This window comes from Copadichromis virginalis, linkage group LG10 (genome assembly GCF_057382275.1).
Source record: "Copadichromis virginalis isolate Kocher_CV1m ecotype Utaka linkage group LG10, C_Virginalis_male_GT1.1, whole genome shotgun sequence".
Taxonomy (NCBI): domain Eukaryota; kingdom Metazoa; phylum Chordata; class Actinopteri; order Cichliformes; family Cichlidae; genus Copadichromis; species Copadichromis virginalis.
Genome location: NC_140627.1, coordinates 7362590 through 7381101, shown reverse-complemented (window position 1 = coordinate 7381101; position 18512 = coordinate 7362590). Strand labels below are relative to the sequence as shown.

The window sequence follows — 18512 nt, the reverse complement described above, 5'->3', positions numbered from 1 at the left end:
TTTCTAATTCTACAGAGGCTGTCATTTGATGCTTAGGTCACAGGCTGACAAACCTGAAAAACATGTGTGACTACATTTCTGCTATGCAGATTTTGTTTTGCTTTCAACCAGCATGGTGTCACATTTTGCATGCGGTGTGGAAAAGGCCTCTTTCTTTGTTAAATGATGGCTTTGTGCCTTTCGGTGAGTAAATAAGAGTTAAATGTTCCCATTTATTGTGAAGATCTTCGAAAAAGTTGTGGCTAACCAGCTAATAGCTGTCTTGGACAAGTACAGTATTCTTGATTAGTTTCAATCTGGCCTTTGTAGAGCTTATTCCACTGAAACAGCTCTTAAGTGACATTTGATGTGAACTGATAATGGAGAATGTTCTGTTTTGCTGAGCTTAGAAGCTACCTCTGCTTTTAATACTGTTGACCATCGTGTTTTGTTCAATAGGCTGAGATATTAGATGAGTGTATCTGGGTCTGCTTAGGCTATTTCTAAGTCCAGGTCTTCTTCCAGTTCTCTTATATATGATGTGCCACAAGGTTCTGTTTGGGGTATCTGTTTCTGTTATCTGTTCCCTCTTCAGCAAATTTTGAACATCTTTAAGGACATTTCTTATCACTGCTATGCAGATGACTTTCAGTTTATATCTGTTTTGAGTCCTAGGATGTTACTAAGCTGAAAAAGGAAATTATCCTGAATAGGTGATTAGACTCTAAAAGTTAGATGGCTGGTATCTTTTTCCAAAACCAACAAGTATAAAAAAACTGAACCCTTGTTTGTGCCTCTGGCAAATTTGCACCTAACACAATCAAAACACTTGGTTACTTTGCCTCATTTGCTAAATCTTCCATTTGGAACTTTGGGATAGAAACATCCGTCATTTAGAGAAAATATTACGCATTTCGTATTGAGCTGAGAAGGAACGCAGTTTGTCCCGTACTTCATCTAGAATGGAAAAAGACACAAAGCTGGAGTTATTCTGCGTCTTTACGCTGTCAGCTGCCTTTTCTTCTCTTATTCTCTCCCCCTCCCTCTCCTGTTGCTACTTCAATCGTGAAACTGATCAATGATCAGCTGATCAGCTTTTCTGTCGCAAGTCCCGTCTCTCTTGTTTGTTTATCTCCCACTTTGCGCCAGAAAGAGGAAACCAGTGGATGTAAGCTTGATCAGCTTTTGTTAGAATTTATTTAATATTAATTTCTAGTATCAGCTGATGTTTGCTGGAGCCACGGCAGTAAAAGCTGCTGGTCATTATATCGGTTTGGTTATCTGGTGAGAGGGAAACATGAAGATGAAACCAGGAGATGTCCTCACAGAATCATCAGAGCTGAACAGGTGATGGAGAAACAGGTTTACCTTTTAGGTGACATGAATGAGTTGAAGGGAAGTTATAAACTGTTTCTGAGAAATAACACCAGGATTCTTTTCTAAGTAGCTGACAGCTGGTAACTGTGCAGGGGCGGGTCTAGCAAAGTTTTGCCAGGGGGCCAGGTAGGGCGTTAACAGGGAAAGGGAGCACACAGAAATACTCTTTCTTTCTTATTCTCATTTAAAATGTCTAGCATTTAACAAATAATTATCTGAATCTTACAACCAAAGTTTTCATCTGACGCAAAATGTATAGAAATCATACATATACCAACAAGACAGTGTACATCACTGTCACAACAGCGTCTGTTTTCATTCAACCACAGCACTGAAACTGCTCTGACAAAAGTGTTTAATGACATATGTCTGAATACAGACAGTGGAAAAATGTCAGTTTTAGTTTTACTGGATCTCAGTGCAGCATTTGATACAGTTGACCACAACATATTACTCAAACGACTGGAGAACTGGGCAGGGATAGCTCAGTAGGTAGAGTGGTGGCCCCATGATCGGAAGGTCGGGGGTTCGACTCCACTGAACGGCTAACCTGAGGTACCCCTGAGCAAGGTACCGTCCCTACACACTGCTCCCTGGGCGCTGCACTGGTGGCTGCCCACTGCTTCACTGGGTGAATGGGTTAAATGCAGAGGAACTATTTCCCTATGGGGACTAACACGCACACTTTACACTTTACTTTACACACAGGTCTTTCAGGAACTGTACTAAACTGGTTCATAACATACTTAGAAAACAGGAAATACTTTGTATCAATAGGTAACTTCACATCTGAGCAGACAAGTATCACATGTGGAGTTCCCCAAGGTTCCATCATGGGACCTCTTCTGTTTAACATCTACATGCTCCCACTGGCACAGATTATAAAGAACAACAAAATAAACTATCACAGCTATGCAGATGACACACAAATATATTCAATTAAATTCAATTGAATTTTATTCATATAGCGCGAAATCACAACAAAAGTCGCCTCAAGGCGCTTCATAGATACAGAGAAAAACCCAACAATCATATGACCCCCTATGAGCAAGCACTTTGGCAACAGTGGGAAGGAAAAACTCCCTTTTGACAGGAAGAAACCTCCGGCAGAACCAGGCTCATGGAGGGGCAGCCATCTGCTGCCACCGGTTGGGGTGAGAGAAGGAAGACAGGATAAAAGACATGCTGTGGAAGAGAGACAGAGATTAATAACAGATATGATTCAATGCAGAGAGGTCTATTAACACATAGTGAGTGAGAAAGGTGACTGGAAAGGAAAAACTCAACGCATCATGGGAATCCCCCGGCAGCCTACGTCTATTGCAGCATAACTAAGGGAGGATTCAGGGTCACCTGGTCCAGCCCTAACTATATGCATTAGCAAAAAGGAAAGTTTTAAGCCTAATCTTAAAAGTAGAGATAGTGTCTGTCTCCCGAATCCAAACTGGAAGCTGGTTCCACAGAAGAGGGGCCTGAAAACTGAAGGCTCTCCCTCCCATTCTACTTTTAAATACTCTAGGAACAACAAGTAGGCCTGCAGAGCGAGAGCAAAGTGCTCTAATAGGGTGATATGGTACTACAAGGTCATTAAGATAAGATGGGGCCTGATTATTTAGACCTTGTATGTGAGGAGCAGGATTTTGAATTCAATTCTGGACTTAACAGGAAGCCAATGAAGGGAAGCCAAAACAGGAGAAATATGCTCTCTCTTTCTAGTCCCTAGTCCCTTCAGCTAATCCAAAATGCTGCAGCATTTTGGATTAACTGAAGGCTTTTCAGTGAGTTTTTAGGACATCCTGATAATAATGAATTACAGTAGTCCAGCCTGGAAGTAATAAATGCATGAACTAGTTTTTCAGCTTTGCTTAGGCTGCTGCCCCCGCGACCCGGCCCCGGACAAAGCGGATGAAGATGGATGGATGGATGGATGGATAGTTTTTCAGCGTCACTCTGAGACAGGATATTTCTAATTTTAGAGATGTTGCGCAAATGGAAGAACGCAGTCTTACATATTTGTTTGATATGTGCGTTGAAGGACATATCCTGGTCAAAAATGACTCCAAGGTTCCTCACAGCGTTACTGGAGGCCAAGGTAATGCCATCCAGAGTAAGAATCTGGTTAGATACCATATTTCTAAGCTTTTCAGGGCCGAGTACAATAACCTCAGTTTTATCTGAATTAAGAAGCAAAAAGTTAGCGGCCATCCAGGTCTTTATGTCTTTAAGACATATATCACAATGTCACCAGGAGACCAGGGCCTTTACAGGCTCTTGGTTATTACATTGAGGAAATTAATGACTGGTTGTGTCACAATTTTTTCCAGCTAAACAAAAACAAAACTGAAGTAATAGTCTTTGGAGCCAAAGAAAAACGATTACAGGTCACCAGAGAACTTCAATCTATACACCTAATGACCACCAACCAGGCGAAAAAAAGTATTTAGTCAGCCACCGATTGTGCAAGTTCCCCCACCTAAAATGATGACGGAGGTCAGTAATTTGCACCAGAGGTACACTTCAACTGTGAGAGACAGAATGTGAAAAAAAAATCCATGAATCCACATGGTAGGATTTGTAAAGAATTTATTCGTAAATCAGGGTGGAAAATAAGTATTTGGTCAATAACAAAAATACAACTCAATACTTTGTAACATAACCTTTGTTGGCAATAACAGAGGTCAAACGTTTACTATAGGTCTTTACCAGGTTTGCACACACAGTAGCTGGTATTGTGGCCCATTCCTCCATGCAGATCTTCTCGAGAGCAGTGATGTTTTGGGGCTGTCGCCGAGCAACACGGACTTTCAACTCCCGCCACAGATTTTCTATGGCAGGGGTGCCCAATCCCGGTCCTCGAGAGCTACTATCCTGCAGCTTTTAGATGCATCCCTACTCCAACACAGCTGAATCAAATGGTTTGATCTCTTCAGCATGCCATCATGTTTGGCAAAGGCCTGATAACAAGCCATTCATTTGATTCAGGTGTGTGGGAACAAGGATGCATCTAAAAGCTGCAGGACGGTAGCTCTTGAGGACCGGGATTGGGCACCCCTGTTCTATGGGGTTGAGATCTGGAGACTGGCTAGGCCACTCCAGGACTTTCAAATGCTTCTTACGGAGCCACTCCTTTGTTGCCTGGGCGGTGTGTTTTGGATCATTGTCATGTTGGAAGACCCAGCCTCGTTTCATCTTCAAAGTTCTCACTGATGGAAGGAGGTTTTGGCTCAAAATCTCACGATACATGGCCCCATTCATTCTGTCCTTAACACGGATCAGTCGTCCTGTCCCCTTGGCAGAAAAACAGCCCCATAGCATGATGTTTCCACCCCCATGCTTCACAGTAGGTATGGTGTTCTTGGGATGCAACTCAGTATTCTTCTTCCTCCAAACACGACGAGTTGAGTTTATACCAAAAAGGTCTACTTTGGTTTCATCTGACCACATGACATTCTCCCAATCCTCTGCTGTATCATCCATGTGCTCTCTGGCAAACTTCAGACGGGCCTGGACATGCACTGGCTTCAGCAGCGGAACACGTGTGGCACTGCGGGATTTGATTCCCTGCCGTTGTAGTGTGTTACTGATCAAATCAAATCAAATCACTTTTTATTGTCACATCACATGTGCAGGTACATTGGTACAGCACATGTGAGTGAAATTCTTGTGTGCGAGCTTCACAAGCAACAGAGTTGTGCAAAATACAATAATGTAAACAAGCAAAATACAAGAATGGCTACATCTGAAACTAATAAATATATGTACAATATATAATAGTATATGCATTTCTGGATGTGTATACTAAATATTTTTCTACGTGTGTGTGTGTGTGTGTGTGTACACATATTTTACAAATTAAATAGAGTAAACAATGAATAGAATATATAAAATAAATAAAATAAAATATACAGAGTGAGACATGTGCAAAACAGTGGCATTACTGTACAGTATGGAGTGCATAATGTTAAAGTTCCAGTAGTGAAGCTGAGGTGTCTATGATGTGTTCAGCAGCCTGATGGCCTGATGGAAAAAGCTGTCTCTCAGTCTGCTGGTACGGGACCGGATGCTGCAGAACCTCCTTCCTGATGGAAGTAGTCTAAACAGTTTATGGCTGGGGTGACTGGAGTCCTTGATGATCCTCCCCGCTTTCCTCAGGCACCGCTTCCTGTAGATGTCTTGGAGGGACGGAAGCTCACCTCCAATTATCCGTTCAGAGCACCGCACTACTCGCTGGAGAACTTTGCAGTTGTAGGCGGTGCTGTTGCCATACCAGGTGGTGATGCATCCAGTGAGGATGCTCTCAATGGCACAGTGATAGAAGGTCCTGAGGATGCGGGGGCTTATGCCGAATCTTTTCAGTCTCCTGAGAAAGAAGAGGCGCTGCTGCGCCTTCTTCACTGTTTTGTTTGTGTGTACTGACCACGTAAGATCCTCAGCCAGATGTACACCAAGGAACCGGAAGCTGCTCACTCTCTCCACAGCAGCGCCGCTGATGGTGATGGGGGTGTGTACTTCTCTGCATGGCTTCTCTGATGGTGACCTTTGTTACTTTGGTCCCAGCTCTCTGCAGGTCATTCACCAGGTCCCCCCGTGTGGTTCTGAGATCTTTGCTCACCGTTCTCATGATCATTTTGACCCCACGGGATGAGATCTTGCGTGGAGCCCCAGATCGAGAGAGATTACCAGTGGTCTTGTATGTCTTCCATTTTCTGATGATTGCTCCCACAGTTGATTTTTTCACACCAAGCTGCTTGCCTATTGTAGATTCACTCTTCCCAGTCTGGTGCAGGTCTACAATACTTTTCCTGGTGTCCTTCGAAAGCTCTTTGGTCTTGGCCATGGCGGAGTTTGGAGTCTGACTGTTTGAGGCTGTGGACAGGTGTCTTTTATACAGATGATGAGTTCAAACAGGTGCCATTCATACAGGTAACGAGTGGGGGACAGAAAAGCTTCTTACAGAAGACGTTACAGGTCTGTGAGAGCCAGAGATTTTCCTTGTTTGAGGTGACCAAATACTTTTTTTTTTTCACATTCTGTCTCTCACAGTTGAAGTGTACCTCTGGTGGAAATTACTGACCTCTGTCATCATTTTAAGTGGGGGAACTTGCACAATCGGTGGCTGACTAAATACTTTTTTGCCCCACTGTAGCTGCCAACATCTGTGAACAAATATAATTCTGTAAAGTTGTTCTATGTAGTGTGTAACTGTTAATATAGAGCATTATTCAATTTATTGCTAATGCAATTATATGGCACATTCACTTCTGAGGAAATTTTAGATGCCACTCATCATCAGAAAGGTTGCCTACCCCTGCATGCATTTATTTCATTATGTTTAGATTACCTTAAATCACTGGTCGCTTGTCTAAGTAAAAACTCCTTGGAACATCTGTAAGTTGTTTAGAATGATGCTGCAAGGGTGCTGACAAAGTCTTCCAAGTACTGAGGTCACGCTGTTACTGACCCACCTGCATTGGATCCCCATTAAATTTAGAGTCCATTTCAACATTCTGGCTTTTAGAGTTCTTCATGGACAAGCACAAACTTATATCAATAAACTTTGAAATCTTTATGTCCCTAACATGCCCCTGAGGCCATGTAGTTGAGGCCTGCTGGCTGTGCATCATACAAAGCTGAAAACTAAAGTAGACAGTGCTTGTGCAACTCTGGAAGGGTCTACCTCTGAAATATGTGGTCTCAGTGGTCTCTTTTAAAATACGGCTAAAAATGAATCTTTTTGGCCTTGTGTTTGGTTAACTTTGGTGTATTTTGTTGTGAAGTACTATGTGATGTTTACCTTAAAAGTTGCTATTGTTGTTGTTTTGTTTTGTTCTCACAAGAAAAGGCAAATATGCTCAAATTATAAGTTTTCACAATTTATTATCAGACTGTTAGAATTTCCACTTGTTTTATGTGGACCTCTGGCTCAGAGGCAAAGGCTGCTGGGCCCAGGCAGGAAACACTTTTATTGCATGTGGTAAAAACAGAATGTTAACACGATTGGTAAAACATTGGAGGGAAGACTTTAGACCACATCTCAGGCTGCACCTTTCAGACCATGTAATAATAAAACATGGAGAAAAGACAATTTCAAAAAAACCCCACCGAAAACCGATTAACATTGACTAGAAGCTAACTCTGGTACTAATGTTGGTCGGTCGGTGGGTGGGGTGGGGGGTTTAAAGGGACCAGATTATGTGCTGGAACTCCTCCATAATTTAGGAACCACAAAAGTAAAAGTTCAGTATCGACATGGGAAGAACAAGGCAGCAGTTGTGAATGTCAATGACCAAATAGTCACAGACTTCATCATGGTGGCACGAAGACCCAAAGTCCTCTAGTGGGCCCTGTGTTCACTGCCCAGCATTGCTCAGCATTGCTTAGAAAACTAGAATTGCCAGGTCCACCACTGGTGCCTTGTGATAAGCACACTAACATGTATAAGGAGGAAGGACATCTGCAGGTCACATTGTCTTAGTTTTTAATTGGTTTACTTGCCTGTTGGACATGTTTCGGACCTCAGAAAACAAGTTCTTGTACTGGGCATTATTTTTTGTCTAATTACATGAATTGTAAATAATGAAAGGCATTTTGAACAAGAGGATATTCTGTTTCTCTCCAGACATGCTGGTGCCTCAACAGTCTGCTGAGTCTACACAAGGCCATTTTCCCATATAGAATTAATTAGGCAAGGCAAGGCAAGTTTATTTGTATAGCACAATTCAACAACAAGGTGATTCAAAGTGCTTTACAGAGACATTAGAAACAAGAACAAATAAATTAGCCTTAATTCCCAAGGGCACTTGCCTTTCCATCCCTCTGTGCTTTTCTAGGGCATCACATCTAGGATTAACCATGGGCCAGCATGAAGTTGATCGAGAAATCTATATAATTTTAACTTTGATTTTATATATGGTCTTCCGAAAGACAGAGGGATATGTCACATTTTAGGTTTTTAAAAGCAAGGAAATTAGTGCTTTTATAAAACGGATGGTATTTTTTTTTCTTCCAGATAAATAGAAATGTGTTTTGTTTGTTTTTAATTTTGAAATCAAAGGCTTGGGCTTGGATTCGCGCTGCTCTGAACACTGCAGTCTGTGGTATTCACATTCCAAGTTGAGGAAAATCTAATATCACAATATTTTTTGCCTACATCACGATACATGACATATATCACAATATGTTTAAATAACCTCCAAAAACAAATGTTATTTTTAGCCAATCAGTCATTCAAATCGATCCCTCAGTGTTTTGTTTTGTTTTTTACAAACGACTGTACTGTCAACAGTATGTTTCTTCCTGTTATCAACACTAGACCTTTACCAGCAAACGATCACAGCAACATAAAAGGACATGAAGCAAAAATTCACCACGGTGTACCAGGTAGAAAATGTTCTATTTGGGAGGGGGAAATTAATGATGCATTCGCAGAGTTTGGGAGAAAAGACACTCACAGTGAATTGCATGCAGATGGTTACGGTAAAGCCATTTTAGCCATCATATATGGAAAAACTTGTGATACAGTATATTCGATATATCGCTCACCCCTAAGTCCAAGACCTTAAAGAGTATTGAGATTTGGAAGTTGCAAGAGTTAGATTGAACATAGTCACTTATATATCAAGTTTGCATCAGAGAAATTTTCATTGCCTTCAATGTCTTCCTATCACCAACTCTGCTGTGGTTGTGTAAGATGTAGTCAGAGTTTCTAGCAAATGCTTTGTTTATTGCAGATGTGCCGGAGTCTAATCGGAAAACCTAATTTGAGAACTTGGGCCCATTGTCAGTGACAACTTTATCTGGTATTCAGTGTATTGCACACATTCTCTGGAGCGTGTCAGTAGTGACTGGAGCTGTAAATACCTGAAGTGCAAGACTACTTGGGGCTCCTATTTTTTTTAAATCAATGTAGACAACCAGAGGATCGAGGCAACAAACAAGGCAAGTCCCCTGGACTGGATTGGACTGGGTGTTTTAAACAGAGAGACCATCTACACTTCCTGTTTTGTAGGACTACACGATATGACCAAAATTATATAGTGCAATTCCTACAAATTTAGTGAATAGTTTATATCATTACCACATCAAAAGTTTCTTTTTTTTACATTTAGATTAGATTAACTAATATGGACCTTACATGGTGTTATCCAGTAGTGACACACACTGGATGACTCACACAATCATCCAGTGATTGGATACAATGGCAAAAAATGCAATGGCAATTTTTTTTGCCATTGCATGAAACCATATATTTATAGATGTAACTTGTAATAGACATTATTATTTTTCTGAGTCTTTATTACATGGCGTACCACAGGGAAAAGCCTGTTCTAATGTTTGAGTCTGAGGTTTATTATGAGGACCTGGCTCATATTTGCCTCTGATTCATAAACTCTCTCTGTACTCTTTAATGTGATTCTTGCAAAGAAGGTTTGTTGTGTTTGTGTCTGTGGTGGGGACCATTTTCTTGTATAATTTGTGCAGTTTTCTCCTCCATGTCACACTTTTCATAACTGAATCACGTCCACGCCACAGAGGTAGGCCCTCGTTTAGGAACGAGCTCCTCAATTTGTTTTGCCTGGTTCTTCTGCTGTACCGTGGTGATTATTGCAAACTGTCATCTAAGTCAATGAAAACATATTACAGTAAACCGTGTCTTTTGCGACAGCACAAAATAAACAATAGATGTTTTGATATCATCATCTGATATATTTCGTTATATCTCACATCTCTGTATTGAGGTGCTGGTTCCACGGATCGGCAACATCTGCACTTTATAAAGAACTCAAACAGCAACTTGCTTAGAGCCAAAATAAATTTTACACATATAGTATAACTTTAAACAAAGCTACATTCAACATCTATAGAACAAACTTATACAGTTACACAAAAACTATACTAAACAAAGTTGTTGGGGTTTTTTTTTTTTTTACTCGCTACTGAGCAGGGTGAAATTCTGAACAATAACTCCACAAAGTCACTTCAAACCTTAACAAATAGCCAAGGCTACATTAACATTTTCATCATAATAAAAAATAAAAAATTTCATTGTATGTTGTTAGCCTGTCTCTTACCATTCTCACTTTCTATATTTTTGGCTAATTTCACTCAGTAATATTCGAGTGTTTGTACTCACAGTTTTTCAACATGCTTTGTTTTTAACAGTTAATATATATTTTTTGTAGAAATGCAGAATTCAGTGACAAGAAACTGGACAGGGAAACAAGCAATATTGTTTTAACTGTCCATCCATCTTTTTCCACCAATTTTCTTACTTCTTTGACATTACACATGATCGTTGTGATGTATGGTATCACACATCACATTTGGAGTGACAGGATATTGTGCTATAGTTTGACTCACTTATTAACACCCAGGCATTTTAAGACAGTTATAGTTGGGAGGAGCTGCTCACTGACCCACTGGTACATTAATGATTATTTTCGTTGCTGGGTTTCTTAAGATCTCAGCAGTTGGAAGTGGGTTTGATGTACACAAGGATTGATTGAGTCAGGGGAGAAGAGCTACATGGATATGTTCATGTACCCAGGTTTGGCTAATCAGGGTGCAAACAAGCAGTACTCAAAATGCCAGCTGTTGCTGTACACATGTTACTGAGGCTACGTCCACACGTACCCGGGTATTTTTGAAAACGTAGATTTTTCTATGCGTTTTCACCTTTCGTCCACATGTAAACGGCGTTTTCGGTCACTGAAAACTGAGATTTTTAAAACCTCCGGCCAGGGTGGATATTTTTGAAAACTCAGTTTTTGCATTTCCGTGTGGACAAGAAAAACGGAGAAAACGCAGAAAATGCAGCGTCAAGGGTGTGCGCCTTTTTTGACGTAATACTGTGCGCCACGTTATTGTTTCGGTGAAATGAATTTCTACAATACTGTTACTGTTAATTGTACTCTCTGCAGCGTTTAAATGCTTACATATACACACACAGTTACTGTCCCTCCACACATACGACTCGGTTCTGCTTCTATGCCCCATCCTTGTTTACTATTTCCCACTGAGGCTTCTAGACTTCTGATTGGCCAACATTTCTACATGATTAGAAATATATTGCCACCATTTCTGCGTTTACGTGTGGACGGGATTATTTTTTAAAACGGAAACGGAAAATCTCCGTTTTCAAAAATACCTGTGTACGTTTTTTTTTCCAGTTAAATGATAGATGGTAGCACTTTATATGTTTATTTATTCTAACAATTTGTGGTCTTTTGTTATGCAGTAAAGGGAACAGCAAACTTGACTACTTTGTATGGAGAAACCATTGTTATGCCATGCAATGGTGGAGCTCCACCACCGAAAGATCTGATGTTCATCAAGTGGAAATATGTAAGTACACACTGACATTGAGTTACTTGTGAAGTAAGCAATCAGCTGTGTGAATATCACCATCCAGTCTAAAGCTGGGCATACACTGTGCAATTTTTTTTCAGTCGCATTATGCAGCTTCTGCTCAAACAGTAGGATTGAATCACAGGGATTAGAAGTTCGTAGGTCACAATGCATGGTCTCACACTATACAGCCCGGTGCTCTGATGCGACCTGTTGTGAAGGCCCACCTTTTAGCACATCCCAGCACACCCACTCACTAAACTCTGAGCCTTCCTTCCTTCATAACACGACCTGAGTGCTCACACTGTGCGTCCATAACATGAAGCTTATAACACAAAATCTGTCTCTCTCTCTCTCCCTCTCTGTCTTTCACTCACACAGACACACACCACCACCATCAACTTTGCTAAATTGCTAATGAAAAACATTGACCAGCCAGCTGCAATGGAGCAGCAATGTCCATCCAACTCTTTTCACGGTTGTTGTGTGACAAATTGCACAGTGTATGCCCAGCTTAAGGGAATGAATAAAATAAAACTATGAGAGAGTGTCATGTCTAGGGCAAAACTTTAGGCTTATGTCCATCATAAATCTACAGCTAGTGTCTTCAAGACTTATTTAAAGAAGTCAGATAAATATGGCTCCACTTAATCCACACTGTAATTAAAGAGATTACCTGGCAAAGATGACCTGTTGAATTTTGCATTATGAGTTAGCAGTGTACACCTATTCTAATTAGCACATATGTGATACATTTGTACGTTCTACTTGGAGAATGCTTGAATGAAAGCTTAAATGCATTGTTTAAAATTGTTCTATTTTTGTGCATGTCTATTTAAATACGCTTGAAGAATGAAGATTTGTACAGATTTGACAAACCCTGTCTTCTTTGTCTTATTCTTCTGTTGCCTTACACTTTAGGAAAAAGATGATGGCACACCTGGTGATCTGTTAATCAAACAGGCTCACAGTGACCAGGCCACAGTTCAGGCCACAGATGGTTATGCTCAACGGGTCAGCATCAATAGGCACTTCAGCCTGCTCATTACCCAGGCCTCACTCAAAGACCAGAGGACTTTCACCTGCATGGTGGTGTCAGACGCCAACCTCATGGAGTATCCCGTCTCTGTTGTTGTTTACAGTAAGCTTAACTACAATCTTGAATTTTGCTCCTCCCCTTATTTATTCACCAAGGCTGTCTAAACTTTATTTTTGTAAAAACAACAAAAACAAAAAACCAAAGCGAGCTTTTGGTAAAAGTGTGACATAATAATATTTCTAATCTTTTTGCAACTTTAATTCATGGTGGCTGTGGCTACAATGTAGCTTCCCCATCACCAGTGTGTGAATGTGTGTGTGAATGGGTGGATGACTGGTTGTGTAAAGCGCTTTGGGGTCCTTAGGGACTAGTAAAAGCGCTATACAAATACAGGCCATTAATGTCAGACTTGTGGTTCTGAAATGGGAGACAGAGCCTTCAGCTTTCAGGCTCCTCTTTGGGGAATCAGCTCCCAGCTTGGATTTATGAGACAGACACCCTCTCTACTTTTTAAATCAGGCTTAAAATTCCTGGATAAGTGGCCTGATTCAGCGATAAAGCACATAGTTAGGCTGGAACAGGTCCTCCTTTAGTAATGCTGCAATAGACCTGGCTTCTCGGGGCTTACCATGATAAACTGGGCTTTTTTGTCCTCTCACCCCTTTGGACGCATCATGCACCACTCTGCATTTAATTAAGGAGTTTTCATTATTCTCTTGCCCTCTTCCACAGCATGTCTTTTGTCCTGTCCTCCTCCCCTCACTCCCAACCAATCATGGGAGATAGCCGTCCCTCCCTGAGCCTGGTTCTGCCTGTTAAAAGGGAGTTTTTACCTCCCGTTGTCTTTTCCCGCCTGTCCCATTTGTTTTTTTTTTTTGCCATCAGAATTGTCTAAAGGCCAAGAAAGATGCCCAACGGATTTACTTTACCAAATGGACCATCCCAGCCTTGCCGTATTGGTCTATTTGATTCACCTTTGTTTCTATTGTTTATTTTATTTTATTTCCAACTGCTACACATGTGACAGACATGGCTGGGGGAAAGGAAAGGGAGAAAGAAAGAGAGGTAGGGAAAGAAAAACAGTGGGGAAGAGGAACAGTGATAAAGGGCAAAAAACAGCAAAACAAACAGACAAAAAATACATATATCAATCACCTGGATCACCTGTTGAGAAAGAAAAAAAAGAAAACAAGCAAAAACAAAAGAGAGCAATATAATAAACAACATCATTGCAATAATCTATGTGAATATAAAAATAAATACTAAATATTGAATATTATTGTGCAGCACGTAAGATTGACAGCGCACAGTGTGCTTTGAGGTAGGAGCCAAAAAGGGTGTAGTTTGTGTCTTTGAGCAACCGTGTGTACACCTGTGAGCATGAGCGCGTTTGTATTCAAAAGGTTCCTTCATGTAATGATCTGCTAGAGGGTGTGGGGAGCCATAGCCCTGTCCTCCTGAAGCAGGTATGGAGGAGATCCGGGCTCCAGACATCCAGAGACCCTCAGAGCACAAGAGACCAAGAAAGACCAACGGAAGGGCAACCGTGCCACTCTCTCAAAAAGAGCTGAGGAAAAAGGAAAAACTACCTCCCGTTGTCACCAAAGTGTTTGCTCATTAGTGGTCGTCTGATTGTTGGGGTTTCTTTGTATTATTTTAGGGTCTTTACTTTACAATATTACGGCAACTTTTGTTGTAATTTGATGCAATCTAAAATTTGAATTTAATTCGAAACCTTGATTTTGTCCTTTTGTGTTTGCAGAGAAGCCATCACCAGTGCGGATTATGGACAAAAGTGAATTATTACAGAAAGACAAATTAACAGCGGTAAGTCTCAGTGTTTGTCCATCAGATGTGTCAGGTTGTTCCATGATGCAGCGTGAATTGTGTATACAGAAATGTTTGCAAAATCTAGTTATGCAGTATTAGGTGAGAGAGAGAGAGAGAGAGAGAGAGATTTAGTGGTGGAGAATGCAGAAAGCATGACTTTGTTCTTATAGCATTTTCATTAGATCACAAAAGTCAGTCAATGTCTGTTTTGCCATGAAGGTGACTGTAATGAAGGCAGGTTTTGTTGTTGACAGTCCAGTGACTGCTCCTTCTGAAGGCCACGTCTAATTTTGTCACAATGTGGTTTTTACTTGTGAAAGTACTAAGAGCTTGCTTCAGCATTATACATGAAATAGTATCAGCTTAGACAAGTCTTTGTGGTTTATACTAGGCTGAAACGAAGCTTTATAACATCTAAAGCATATTATACAGTAACCAGTGGCATCATTGTAACATTGTATGTGTAAAATTACATTGTCTGTCTTTACAACAGAGACCTTTCATAAGATTTCTTTTTTCAATTTGAAGTGACTTGCTTCTTTGGTTATCTCTAGGCCAGAATGTGCCTGCTCCGCTCACCTCTGCAAAACCATGTTTCACAGAAACTTGTATTTATACACGCTGTTACTGCACAGAAAGCAGCTGCCGTATTCTCCTGAACAATAGCTGTCGTGACTTAGACAATACAGCTACATAAGGGCTAGTATAAGAGGACTATAGTCAAAACTAGAAGCGAAGACTTTGTAGAGTGGTTTTTTTTATTTGTTTGTTTGTTTGGTTGGGTTTTTTTGCAAGTTTTAACAGTTTTAACTGTTTTAACATAATCCTCTGCATATCTGTATATTCCTGAGCTCCTGTGCTGTATTATCATTAAAATGGTAGTAAAAACCGAAACAATTGTATACTCCTGTCTTCAGCCCAGCTGCGGAAGCCGCAGCACAACATGCAAGGTTAAAAAAATCGAGATGTGCACAATTAGCCAACACACCACAAAGATTGTGTTGTGCGACACATGAGACACCAAAATCGGTGTGCAAAGTTTCATGCTACCATCTGCACCTACCCTGCAATGAACACCCCATTCTGCAGGCATTAAGTAGTAATTGTTTTTAAGCCGAGATGAGGAAACTTTCATAGCAGATAGTATAAACAACTGAAGTAGGGGAAAAAAGAAATTCCAAGCAGTATTGAATGTGTATGTTACATAAGATGTGACTAATGAAAGGAAAATAAACTGATGGAAAAATAATAAAAAATGGAAAACTTGGCCCCTACAATCACACTTTCTGTTGTATATGTATGCTGCATTTTGCTGGTATAGCTTTGGTCCACTTGTCCTTGAAGAGGAAGGGGCACTGCAGCTCAGATATTTTTGTTTATCTAGATAACGTTTAACTTCTAGAAATTATGTAGTTAAAAGTTAGATGTTTTCTTGAACTTAACCATGTTCTACTTTTAGCTCCGACCACCATGATTGCAGCAGTAGGAAGGAAATATATTTTGGAATAATGTCTTTTATGCTTTAAGTAGTGTTCTAAAGAACCAAGTAAATATTTAAATGGTGATTTACTAAGGGAGAAACACTACCCAAACCTAACTGCCACTCAGCCCTCATTAAATCATGAATAAACTACGATTAACCACAGTTTTTTTGTTTTGTTTTTTAAAAGCTGAGTTCAGTTGTACTGGTCATACCCAGGCCTGATTTTTTTTTTTCATACCAGTTGCATCAAGAAATCGCTTAAGTAGCAACTTACAACTTTTCTGACAAATTTAAGTAAATTAAAAGATCAATCTCAATCTAAAGAAACCTCTGATAACAAAGTTATTAACATTTATCAGTTTGGAAAGGGTTACAAAGCCATTTCTAAGGCTTTGCGACTCCAGTAAACCACAGAGATTATTATTTACAATGGGGAAACCTAGAACGCTGGTGAATCTTCCCAGGAGTGGCTGTGTGATGAATCACATCCACTCCTAAGAAGTCAGAAAGGTCAATCAGAGAGTCCAAGTAAATGTCAGCAGTTGTTAAAATTGCTGTACTTGACATATGACATATCTGTGGCATGTTAATGATCTAAAACCTTTAAGTGTGACAAAAATGCAAGTTGGTGTATAATTGTTTATGTTTTGTTTTCTTTCATTTTTAGGTTGGAACATGTGTTGTGGCAGAAGCAAACCCTCCAGCCACTATCAAGTGGAGAAAAAATGGACAACTTTTGAAAGATGATCAAAAATGTAATGCATTTCTTCCCTTACGGTCACCTGTAAACTATCCAGTTACACTGGGGAAGTTGCTGTCATAGATATCCCTCTAGAGGGCATCATATTTATTCAAGAGAATAGCTAAAACGATATATGATAAAATTCATTGCTTACTTGTCAGAAGGAACACAGTAATACATTATAATTATTACATAAATGTTACATAATTTCCATAGGGATTAATAAAATATTCTGATTCTGATTAATAGGAAAGTCCTTGACTTTCATTGTCTAAATCAAAGCAATGTTGGAATAGTAACAGCTGACGAAATCTGTGTGTCTTTGACTGTTTGTCTGTCTGTCTGTCTGTCTGTCTGTGTGGGTATGTACATGTGTCTGGTGTGGTTGTCATCTTGCCTTTCCAGCTGTTGTGATCACTAACCACTTGAAGCTGGATCCTGACACAGGCCTATCCACCATGCTCTCCACCCTCCAATATGCAGCCACCAAAGAGGATGCTGATGCAATCTTTGCCTGTGAAGCCACACACACACTGATTAATCAGGAGACTGAGCTGGAACCTTTTCCCATTCACTGTGAGTGGAAGGCAGTGCTGACATCTGTCTGTATCACTGTACTACAACTATATGAAATCTGTTTTTTCCATCTTCTCATATAGAGCTACATTGCCACAAAGTAATTTTAATACTTGTATGCTTAAGGTTTTTAGGAAATAAATGGCTAAAATGCTTTCATTGCTGTTAGATAAGATCCAATGAAAATTTTGGAAGAAATTCCGTAGTGTGTAAAACTGCATGCTTCAACTCATGCACCATGTTTTTTAAGAGATTCCCTTCAAAGGTGTGGAACAGGGGCTCTCTCACTGCAGCAAACCAAACTGTGAATTTTAAAATCTGACAAGAGGAAATGTAAAATTCTTTGCATTTCAGGGATGTTTTCAGTCTTAATATTTTTTTTTTATTATATACACTACCAGACAAAAGTTTTAGAACACCAATTCTTTCCAGTTATTTATCACAATGCAAGGCGATTAAGTCCAATGAATAGCTTAAAATGGTAAAAAAGGTAAGTAGAGAACTGCCAGAGGATAAAAAAATACATTATTTATTATTTAAAATAATAGTTATATAATAGTATAATATAATGTAATAGTGGTCGTAGTAAGCAAGTCTCAGTTTCAACTGTGAAGAGAAGACTTCGACCTGTGGGTTTGACTGGACGAGTTACAGCAAGAAAGCCATTGCTAAGACATCAGAATAAGACAAAGAGACTTGCCTGGGCCATGAAACACCACCATTGGACTACTGAAGACTGGAAGAAGGTATTATGGACCGATGAATCAAAATTTAAAATCTTCGGTTCATCATGCAGGATCTTTGTACGCCTTCGAATAGGTGAAAGGACTGTCAAACTGTCAAACATGGAGAAGGAAGTGTGATGGTCTGGGGCTGTTTTCCTGGATCCAGGTTCAGTGACTTGTACAGAGTGAGAGGCACCCTGAACTAAAACAGCTACCACAGCATTATGCAGTGCCATGAAATACCCTCTGGTATGCACCTAGTTGGTCAGCGGTTCATCCTACAGCAAGATAATGACCCAAAACGTAAGTCCAAGCTATGCCAGAACTACCTCAGGAAAACAAACCAGATGGTAAGCTTGAAAACATGGAGTGACCAGCACAGTCTACAGACTTAAACCCCATCAAGCTAGTTTG

General features: G+C 40.2%; 1 protein-coding gene across 2 annotated transcripts in view; it reads left to right on the top strand.

Moving 5' to 3' along the window:
• alcama (activated leukocyte cell adhesion molecule a) overlaps nt 1–18512 on the top strand; it is a 37511-nt gene that overhangs the window by 4355 nt on the left and 14644 nt on the right. For both annotated transcript variants that reach the window (XR_014922461.1, XM_085469616.1), the window contains exons 2-6: nt 11594–11700; nt 12625–12844; nt 14505–14569; nt 16723–16810; nt 17203–17373. Coding sequence is in view for 1 of the 2 variants with exons in the window: in XM_085469616.1 (XP_085325742.1) it covers nt 11594–11700; nt 12625–12844; nt 14505–14569; nt 16723–16810; nt 17203–17373 (651 nt within the window). In the remaining variant the exon portion in view is untranslated. The remainder of the gene's footprint in view (nt 1–11593; nt 11701–12624; nt 12845–14504; nt 14570–16722; nt 16811–17202; nt 17374–18512) is intronic.